The sequence below is a fragment of the Periplaneta americana genome, chromosome 1, assembly GCF_040183065.1.
Source record: "Periplaneta americana isolate PAMFEO1 chromosome 1, P.americana_PAMFEO1_priV1, whole genome shotgun sequence".
In the NCBI taxonomy this organism is placed as follows: domain Eukaryota; kingdom Metazoa; phylum Arthropoda; class Insecta; order Blattodea; family Blattidae; genus Periplaneta; species Periplaneta americana.
Window position 1 is genome coordinate 86,738,217 of NC_091117.1, and position 11,177 is coordinate 86,749,393.

At 35.2% G+C, this 11,177-nt stretch overlaps 1 protein-coding gene across 1 annotated transcript in view; it reads right to left on the reverse strand.

Moving 5' to 3' along the window:
• LOC138697978 (sodium channel protein Nach-like) overlaps positions 1–9,014 on the reverse strand; it is a 44,925-nt gene extending 35,911 nt beyond the window's left edge. Inside the window, exons 1-3 of the mRNA XM_069823610.1 lie at positions 8,821–9,014; positions 4,886–5,078; positions 1,515–1,645 (exon numbers count right to left, since the gene is read on the reverse strand). Of these exons, the coding sequence (XP_069679711.1) occupies positions 1,515–1,645; positions 4,886–5,078; positions 8,821–9,002 (506 nt within the window). The 5' untranslated portion in view covers positions 9,003–9,014. The remainder of the gene's footprint in view (positions 1–1,514; positions 1,646–4,885; positions 5,079–8,820) is intronic.
• Between the last annotated feature and the right edge of the window lie 2,163 nt (positions 9,015–11,177).

Here is an 11,177-nt window from a genome sequence, read left to right on the forward strand (position 1 = left end):
CAGCTTACAGCAGTAAATTTTTTGGAAATATTTCACTTTTTTTTTCTCCATTACTGTATCTTGTACAATAATGAAAATTGGTATGTGTAAAGCACTTTTCTTCTGCTATATGAAAAAATATTTTTACAATTAAAAAAAATTATTTATATTCTTTTTTTCAAAATTCAAAATGGTGGTAGTTTACTGTGCAGTGATGAAGCGTTTACCACATATCTCATAAACTTGTTAACTTTTTCATGTTCTCTTCTTTTATTTTATTGCTGAAACTCATGTTTACAAATCAAGCTCTTTCAACTACATTCCTTAATAAATAATATTTTTGTTATTTTGTGTTAGAAGAAAAAATACTGATATTTGACCATTTTTTAAAGAATTTACTTTTTATCAGACAATCTATCAAAGGTAGAGAAGTGATCTTGCATCATATTGCAGATATGACATGTATAAATACACACAAACCGTAAAAATATTTTTTTCATATAGCAGAAGGACAGTGTTTTACACATACTAATTTTCATTATTGTGTAAGATACAGTAATGGAGAAAAAAATGATGAATATTTTCAAAATTTTGCTGCTGTAAGCTGTACCTAACGCCTTAATCTTTTGATGACTACTATCAATTATTTACTAGTTATCGATTTAATAATAATAATAATAATAATAATAATAATAATAATAATAATAATAATAATAATAATAATAAACTAATAATAATAATACTCATAACAATACTTATAGTTTTATAAGTAGCAGTAGTAGTAGTAGTAATAATAATAATAATAATAATAATAATAATAATAATAATAATAATAATATAGAGAAACTGATTGAATATTACGTGCTAGTGTAGTAATTAAACGAGCTATTAAACTCCAAGAACTGAAACCAGCCTTAAATCAACGTCATGAAGAGAAAGATGACATAAATAAATGTAACGAAGACTTTCAGCGAAGGAGAGTTTTATAAAAGCGTAATGATCAAGGTGTCTGAAATAATTTGTCCAATGAAAGTTGTTAATTAATTTTGAAAAACTGCACATTTCTCGACTAAATATCCAGAAGAGAGTTCAGGAAATTTCTGATTGTGTTCATGAGGAAAATTTAAAAAAAGCAAGAAATTTGTATTTATTTTTTATTGGCTCTTGATGACAGTAGTGACATTACTGATACAGCAGAGTTTGCGATTTTTATTCGCGGGGTTGATGAAGAATTCAATGTTAGTGCACGAACCACCACTGGTTGCAGTTTTCATGCCATGTACCTCTCCCCCGTCTCCTTACTTCTTAGACTGTCTCTCGTGTTTAATCACTGCTGTTCGAGTTTTGGTCACCGCTGCTGTATAGTACACTAATCAGGAATCAGATGTGTACAACCAATTGTTGTTTCTGTGACACATATCGCCAAGTGAGATGTACTGCCCGATAATAGATATACATACCAGCATGAACTCATGTTTCTCCTAATTTTCAAAGATTATAGGAATACGTAACATTAATATTTTAAGTATGTTTACCTCGTGTTGAGATTGTTGATCGCATAGCAAGGTCCAGTTTCAGTGTCCAACGGTAGGAAGTACTCACAGCAATTGAACTGAACGTCATTCCACGAACAAAAATGAAAAATCTCTGTGCAGTTAAATCGTAGCTGAAATAACAATGACAGATAAATTATGTAATACATAAAGTTTAAAATGGAATAACCGCTAGGAACCGTATTCTATCTGACCCTGTGCGTACGTAGATAAGGTTAATTGTTCATAGACTACATGGACATGATGCCATGTTTGGCACGTGGCACAAATAGACCTACTAACAGGGAATACTTGCATTTTGTTTGTGCTGCAGTTCTATTTAGGATTCAAAATTAGACCTCTCTATCTGTTAACATACATTATAATGATGGAGACTGATACTACGATTATCTTTCCTACAATTTAAATTATAATTTTAATTCATAATAATTATTAATTTATTTATTTAATTGTTTTATTTCTAATGACAGAGTTAAGGCAATAAGGCTTACTCTTCCATTCAACCGTTATAAAAATACATACAGTAGCAAATATTAATAACAGGAATACAAAAAACAACTGATTAATAAATAATAATAATAATAATAATAATAATAATAATAATAATAATAATAATAATAAATTATTATTATCATTATCATAATAATAATAATAATAATAATAATAATAATGATGATAATGATAATGATAATAATTTATTATTATTACTATTATTAATAATGATGATGATAATGATAATTATAATAATTTATTATTATTATTATTATTATTATTATTATAAGAGGAAAATGTGGATGTGTTTAGTTACATGTAATTCTTAGAGTTAAACAATTACAATTTAGTGTTAAAAAAGATAATTTGGATCAAAGAAATGATTAACATAATGAAGGAAAATTGATGTATTAAAAATAAAAATTATATTCGACAAAAATAATATTTGAAGAAAGATCATATTCTAGAGACGAAAACCAGCGTCTTGTTGACAATCGGATTTTGAAAGTAATCAATGTCTGACAGTCCTTTGACACCATTTACAAAAAAAAATACTCTATTTTCACTATTTACACTATCATAAAGAAAATACCGTAGGCTTACATTGATCAAACGTAGACTATAATACATTATTATACACCATTTACAAAATAAGTTCGGTAAACCAGGGTTAGATTAGCCCAGCGCGTGTTACTTTAGCCCACACACGATAAGAAGTTTAAACATTTTTCGCACTCCGAGTTTCATCCACATGATTCATTTCTACGCGCCATACGATAGTCAGATATTTTAAGAATACTCCCTCTTATGGCGGGGAGATGGGTTATGATGCTAGGGATTGGAATGAATGATCTTGCTCAGGGTAGGGACTAATGGCGGGCTTATGCGAGGGCGGCAATGAACCTTCGGGTTCTTTAAAATCCATTTATAAGTGTGCAAGTGATGTAGTGACATGTAATGAATCAATGTTCTTTTATTTCCTGATACCAGTAGCCCGGACACTGTGTACTATAAAATACTTATATTAAAGGCTGAAAAAATCTTATTTTAACATAAAAAATGAAGAAAATAATTTTCTTGATTTATGAAAAAACATAAACGAGGATAAGACACATTTTGAAACTACAGGACTCAAGTTTAAGAACCACTGTTCTATTGCACATACAGGGCAATTACAAATGATTCAACAGATTCTAAGTCAAATATTTGCGATGCAATATGTCTGTCCTAATCACGAATCGAATGAAAAACTATTCATAGGCATTTCACTAGACCGCGCTACGAGCGTGCTAAACTAGTCCGGTTATCGACTGGTTTCTTGTACGGGATTCATATCATATCATATCGCTAACACTGGTTTATGAATACGAAAAACGTTAGTTTGCTGATCATCTATCGGAAGCCTGCGCTAAGAATGTCTATAAATACGACTCATAGTTTATTTGTCCATTGTTCTAACTCTGACACGTGTAAACAGAAGGCAGCACAAGCATAGTTTTCAAAATGGTGTCTGCAGCAGAAAACGTTCGCAGTTTTGGAATATGGAAAGTCATTTTCCTTTGTTACCGTACAGAGTGTGTTCCGGAGTCAATACCCTGGAACTTCACCGCCAGGTCACCAAAGTATTCTGCGATGGCATCGTCAATTTAAGGCAACTGGTACCGTGAGTAAAGGTAAAGCAGTGGACGCCCAAGCGTTTCTAATGAAACCGTGGAGCGAGTGAGGGCGAGTTCCATTCGCAGCCTTCAGAAATCAACATAAGCGCCAGTCGGGAACTTGTTATTCCGCAAACGACTGTAAGGAAAATTTTACGAACCCGATTGCGAATACAGTACCGAATACAGTACCGCATATATACAGTTACTGCAAAAACTAAAACCGGAAGACCTCGTCAAACGGTATGAATTTTGTAATTCCTGCAGGCCGCTATGGAGGAGAATGATGATATTGAGGACTTTCTAGTGTTTAGTGACATTTCACTTGAGAGGCAAAGTTAATCGTGATAATGTACGCATCTGGGGTACTGAAAAACCACGTCTGACAGTGCAACATGAACGAGATTCTCCATAAGTGAATGTGTTTGCTGCAGTGTCTAAATCAAAGGTGTACTTCGCCTTTTTTCATGGAGACAACTGTGACCGGTATGTCATTCCTCGATATGCTGCAGCAATGATTGTTTCCTCAAGTGACTGAGGATTCCAATAATTTCATATTCCAACTTGATGGGGCGCCACCCCATTGGTACACTAAAGCGCATCGCTGCCTGAACACTGAACTCCTTCGCCGTTGTATTGGGCGATGCGCTGAAGGTAACTTAGCGTTATTACAGTGGCCTCCTAGATCCCCCGACCTAACAGTCTGTGATTTTTTTCTCTGGGGGTGTATAAAAGACATAATGTACGTGCCTCCACTACCAGCAACTTTGATTGAGCTCAAGGATTGCATTATATATGAATTTACGACCATTACCAGGCATATGCAACTGCGCGTATGGGACGCACTTTAATATCGCATCGATGTGTGTCATGTAACGAGAAGCCACATCGAACACTTGTGAAGATGTGTCCGAAAGTTGAACAGTTTCTGTTTATTTTGGTGTGTCATACATTATTCTAATTGTTATATTTTTCTTCATGCAGGAGCTTGAAACCTCATGAATCATTCGTAATTGCCCTGTATTCTCCTTCCCGTGTCTACGTGTAATCTCTTCTTTCCACGATACCGTCGGAACAACGACAGATTCACAACAAAGGAAAGAGGAAATGGGAGATTAAGACGAAGGTCGTTGGTGCAGTGACGATGAAGATAATTGTGATGATGGCGATGATGATTTTCCATTAATTTTGTGTTATTATACTCACCCACTTTGCTAATTCGAAGTAATCTGTTTTCGGACATTTCATGACCTCATCGTAAACTTGTCTATCGAAACATTCCTTTTGTACGGTATATGGCAGGCCATCAAAAAATGCAATCTCCTGATATATTGTAAGGAGATCAAATCTGCGCTCAAACCTGTCCTCATCATCTTCATCGAAGAATTCAGGACGGTGCCTGCAATTAATTATAAAAGAATTGGAACATAGGCACATTACATTCGTACTTATGTGTAAGGATATATGTAAAATTGTGAAAAAAGAAAGAGACGGTTATTTATAATTTCAAACTTTCCTAAAAAAATATGAAAGTGCTATCAAAAATTCACGATTATAAATAAAAATCTCTCTTCTCCCAAGCTTCCCTCAAATAAGTGAGAGAGAATTTATGAAAACCTTTGGATTGCGTCACATTACTCTACTCTTTTATGTAATTTAGAGGTTAGGTAATTATGGATATAAGGTTTAAAGAAATATTACTACAGGCAGGATGAGTACACTATCTTCAATAACCAGATAATGGAGCGAAATGGACCGTGTAACTGCACAATGAAAGAAACAGAAATGGGAGAAGAAATAATTAAGAAGTTCGCGTCCTTGTAAAGGAATTTTTAGCTGTGAAGGAGAGTTTATGAGAGTTCCAAGCCAGTTCGCCATTTGTCTTACTCAGTTTTTCACCGTTTCTTTGAAAGAACTTGGTAAGAATTTTGAACGGGGAGCGTCTGGCTTCTGCATTTCGTATGTTTTCTCGGGCTTTGAGGTTGCACTCGGAAAGCTACAACTGAGGCACATTTCTTCTTGCCTCATGGTCTGGCGAGCATTCACTCACCCATCAGAATCAACCAATGGAAGGGGGCAGCACTGCTTTTTAACAATAAAGGTATATTAATAACCACTGATGTTAAATAATTATTAGAAAATGTATATCTACTTTTCGTATCTATAGACCGGTCAATGCCCGTCTCAAGGATGAGATAGAGTGAGAATAATAGTCGTGATCCGTCTTCCTAAATAAGCCATAACTAGCAAAAAAATTCCGGCTGTCTAGCAGGCACGAGCTCACACTGTTCTCCCCCTTCATGTCTCAGTTTATGACTTATGCGAGGGTGTTGTAGAACTACTTACAGCAGTGAGTGTGGTCCAGTGTTGTGTGTTTCGGGATAATAGAAACCGAATGAGATGCTAGCACTAATGATATAATTAATTCATTGTTAGAGTATTCTTTTTCAAGAAAAGAATAATATTTAAAGAAGGAACATTTTAGCCCTAGAATGTATACCGGGTTGACGCGTCACCCTACAAGAATTTATATTTTGTTGCCATATCTTTGGATAGCTTTAAACAACGCTCAAATCACATGTATTCATTCACTACTTAGAGTAAGCTTACATAGTTTCCACTCCTCAGTAGGCTCCGAGTTTCAAAGCATTAAGTGCACGCGTTTCACGAGCTTCTTGGAGTGGTTAGAAACCCCAGGTACACAGGCACGTTTGTAAGTTTTTATAGCCGCTTCTTTCACTGTATTAGTGATGGCTGTAAGAGGTGATGATATAAACTCTGGTGTACGTATCGGGACATGGATTGAAACAAATGAAAAACCAGATTAGCTTTATGTCCCCGCGCTAAAGACAAAAAAATAAAATTATCTTGTGTGCAGTGTAACAAACTGGCATGCTCAGAATATAGGAGAGATATCTGCGTTCAATGTGCAAAATGAGGGTGTTCTTATCCTGCAAGCCTAAAAAAATACTAAAATTACTTGAAAACTATGCAATATTGTTAGAAACATATCTCTTCTAAAAATAGTGTATTCAATTTTTAAGCAAACTGTAATAAATTAGTACATATCGCAACTATTTGTTATAAATTTTAAAAGTTATGTGTGAAAAATAATTGTTACGAACAATCTCTATGTTTAAAATATAAAATAATTACATAATTTTATAATTGATCGGTTACCAGCAATTTTCAAGCACTGCATTTCCATTATAGTTATTAAGTTCAGAAATTCTTTGTAATTTTATAAAGTTAATTTGTCTTTTCAACTTCAAATTTATTTTTCCATAATCCAAAAATCCTTGCATAATATATCCATAAAGAACATAATACAAAATAAAAGCCATTGCACACAATGGACCCAAAAGTATAAAGTGGGGCGACTAGAAACCACAAGTATACAACCAAAGTTGTCAAAAAAGGGTATGCAGTCCAGGGTTAAATAAAGACAACTCTACGTCACCACTGACAATTTTTCACAATAATAATCTTAAAACGGGAGCTTTGAATACAACCTGGTATGGGCAACATAAATGGTTATTTGGTAACGTGGTGCGAAATAAACTTTTTCTGTTGGAAGAGTTTTCTGCTTTCAATAAGAGGAACAGTGTAGCCTAGTATTTCCGGGGGAATTTCAACACAATATAGTTACTTTTTTAGCTGAACATAATATTATGTATGAATTGCTTCATTACACTGAAACAGTTACTGGAACAAACTAACAGTATAGCAACTTTCTTGTGAAGAAATTTTATTATATTTCATTTATGATAATAATAATAATAATAATAATAATAATAATAATAATAATAATAATAATAACAAATGTGGGAGGTAGCCTACTGAAACTATGTTACATCAGGCCTCACCAAGGATTTCGGTCACCGGCCGCTACTGGTCTGAGGTCGTTCTAAGCCAGCGCTATGTCAACTTAGCTATCATGATGACTTGTGATGATAATGCATTAATGATACTATGAAAGTAGCAAAGAAAGCCGCTGTTTTCGGATATCTGCGCTAGAGCGGATTTATCCACCAAAAATTTGACAGGATCCGTCCTCACTGCCGTTAGTGAGAACCATCAACTAACTGTGCAGCTGCTAGATATACAGTGTTACTATAAATGATCCTTCCGAATACAAACTTCAATAACTATCGTTAGGAGACACTTAGAAACATGATATTAGTATCAATGGAAAGAGAAACTCAAATATGTTTTGTTATGTTGGTGAACTTGTCGCATATTTATTAATTTCGTTGCTAGGAGACGATACAACAGAAAAATGGCTGCAAACGAAGACAGGAGGGCATTTTGTGTGCTAGATTTTCATATATATCAGTCTGTGCTATAAGCTTTGAAAAGGTGTATGGCCTTTTCTTTTTTGTCGAGGCGACAGTCACAGGTAATTCGTACTAGACAGTTATGGCTTCTTCCACACTGGAACAGGACATCGAAGGTCTCATTTTTCAGCAGGATGGGGCACCACCCCCATTACCACTTAAATGTCAGAAACGAACTGAATACACGACTTCCAAGGAGATGGATTGGACTTGCTGGCCGTGAAGATTTAGAACGTTTGCATTAGCCTTCACGTTCCCCCGACCTCACTCCTTGTCATTTTCTTCTGTGGGGTTTTATAAAACAATAAGTGTATCAGCCATCATTACCACCTACCATTGAGGATCTTCGTTTCCGCATCACAGAGGCCATTGCACTGGTGGATGGTCCAATGCTACAACGTGTATGGCAGGAAATTGACTACAGACTTGATGTGTGTCATGTGACACAAGGAGCTCACATTGAGCACATGCGACTTACTTACGGTTGTGAACCAAATGTTTTTCTTTCTGTTTCATGTTTTGCAGTGAAAAATGTTAAAAATTGTTGGAGTTTCTATTTCTGTTGCTATCAATTTCATGTTTTCTAATTTTTGCTGATTTAAGAGTAGCACCTGTGATTTAACCGAATGGATAACAATAAATACTTGAGTTTCTCTTTCCATAGATACCAATATCATGTTTCTAAGTGTCTCCTAACGATAGTTATTCATATATAATATAACTGTATATTTCGCTGTCAAATTTTATCTAGAGTATATTTTAACTTGTGTTATGGAAAATAATAGTGTTGTGGAGAGTACTCACTTTTCGATCAAGTCACCGATGCGTTCGTCACTTTTGGCTTCGCATATAACGACTGAGGGAAATTCAGTGTTCCAGTTCAGGTATGTAGTTTCCACGCCGAAATTGATTGGGTTTTCTTGAAAAGCGATCCAAGATGCTCTTATGAGATACGCCGAACCACACCAGCACAGCAAAACACACATCAACCAAAATAATCTGAAACAAATACACGATGACATTACACGTTAAATATTTTTATTATTAGGGCTTAAAAGTTAATGATATGTCTTCTTTTTTCTCAGACATCACAGACAATGCAGGATGCAATATAAACTCGTTTCACTTCAACACGAACCAATATAGCCTACTTTTATTTTGCAAGTCTTTGCAATTTTTTCGGACTTTTATTACTGGTCATTTTTTAGGAAATGATCTACTTTTTGTTGCATTTTTGCAATTTTCTTCTTTTAAACGAACTTCTTTTAAGGAGTAGTTTTCTACCTACTGCAGGTTCCTTACGCAATTCGATTGTGTCATGCAGAAATTGTCCTTATGGTTGCGTCACCCTTGACTCCTGATGACGTGTGTTACATGCTTCCTCCCATTCAACACAACAGAACAAATACTGCAGCCGCAGTGCCCGCAGTCAGCATATTGTATCTCACAAGTTAAGACGTAAAAATGCATAAAGCAAAGCAACCCGCGATCCTTCAAACCCGAGACCCTACGAATGGCGATGACTCTTACTGCAATGCAGAATAAGAGGTACGTATGTCTGGGGATTTCGGTTCCTTCTAATATTATAATGTGCATTGACGTGATTTCGTAAAATTCAATAAACAATTGACAACAATTGTTGTTATTGTTATTGAATAACAATATGATAATCATCATCATCATCATCATCATCATCATCATCATAAAAATTTTGGTCATTCTTTTAAATTTTAATGCTATATTTTCAAAAATATAAGGCCAGTTTAGGTCACTTTTCTGTGATTTTTAGGTCATAAACTTCCGAGCCCTATTTCACATTTTATATAGATATTGTAAAACCTGTGAAATTAACAATTTCTATAACATGAACACCTGCCTTACTTGACCACATTTTTCATGGAACCGGGAAGTTTTCATTTGTTTATATCTAAAATTTACTCTGTCAGTTGACTACCTGTTTTAACTTGAATCTTTACTACATATATTTTATGCAATTTTTACCTATATAACTTGACCATTGTAACAATAGTTGTTGCATTTGTGTAGTACTGTACATAAATTCCTCGTAAGTGTATCAAGTTCAAATCCCAAACATCTTTAAAATTTATCTGTATTACTAACCAGGTGTATAATCCTATCTTATTTCCAAGACTTATAAATAACATTGTCCATAACGAAACCTAAAAGAGTCTCAATTTCGTTCGTCCCAATGTTATTCCCCACATTTCAGTAAAAAGAAAATCGGCTAGTTTCAGACTTTTCGGTAGGTACTTCACTATGTTTGCAGACCATCGACGACGAGTAACTATCGCCATGGCGAACAATCGATTCCACATTACGCAAACACAGGTGTGCCTTATTTTTCTGAGATTGAGATGGTATGTTTTCTATTAGCGTAGGTCGAATTTAGACGTTACTCGTCAAAAATGAATGGGAAATTAGAATTCTTGTACATTATACGTTCGACGACAGTAAAAAGTAATGGAGTACTGTTGGTGGAATGACAATGGAAAAACAGGAGAAATCCGAGAAAAACCCTCAAGACCTTCACTTCGTCCACCACAAACGATTTCGCTACCACCGAGATTTCAGACAGGGTCAGCGGTCGTGGTAAGCAAGATCTCTAGCAATTCAGCTAGAAGTCGTTCAAAAGTGGTTGAAGCATGACCTTGGATGCGGTGTGAACGAAATTGCGTCTACTCCGTAAGATCTCCAAGTGCTGTCGCCCACGTAACCTGCGCGAGATGATGAGGCCATGCTTCAACTATAGTGGAACGCCTTCTAGACGTCTTACCGTCAAGGATGAAAAGCACGCTGAAAAATACGATGTAGGTTTGTCTTGAGCTTCGATTTCATTCTCCATCCTTTATTACCACATTGCTACTATCTTGTGATTGGGTGAATTCCTAGTTTCCACGTAAACAAACAAACATAGAAGCCGGTAAAGGGGAGCATAAGTCATTAATCGCAAGTTTTCAGAAGAACGAATACTAAGTTTGAACTGAGGACCAATGGCATTACGATGGGCTGGAAATCGGACGCTCTGCATCATTCTGGAAGAGAATAGACATAATATGATCTCTATTCCATCTGAAGAAGTATAGTAATCACATGGAGTTTTTGCCGCGCAACATAGAGTTTATATCAGTATCCCAATGTCT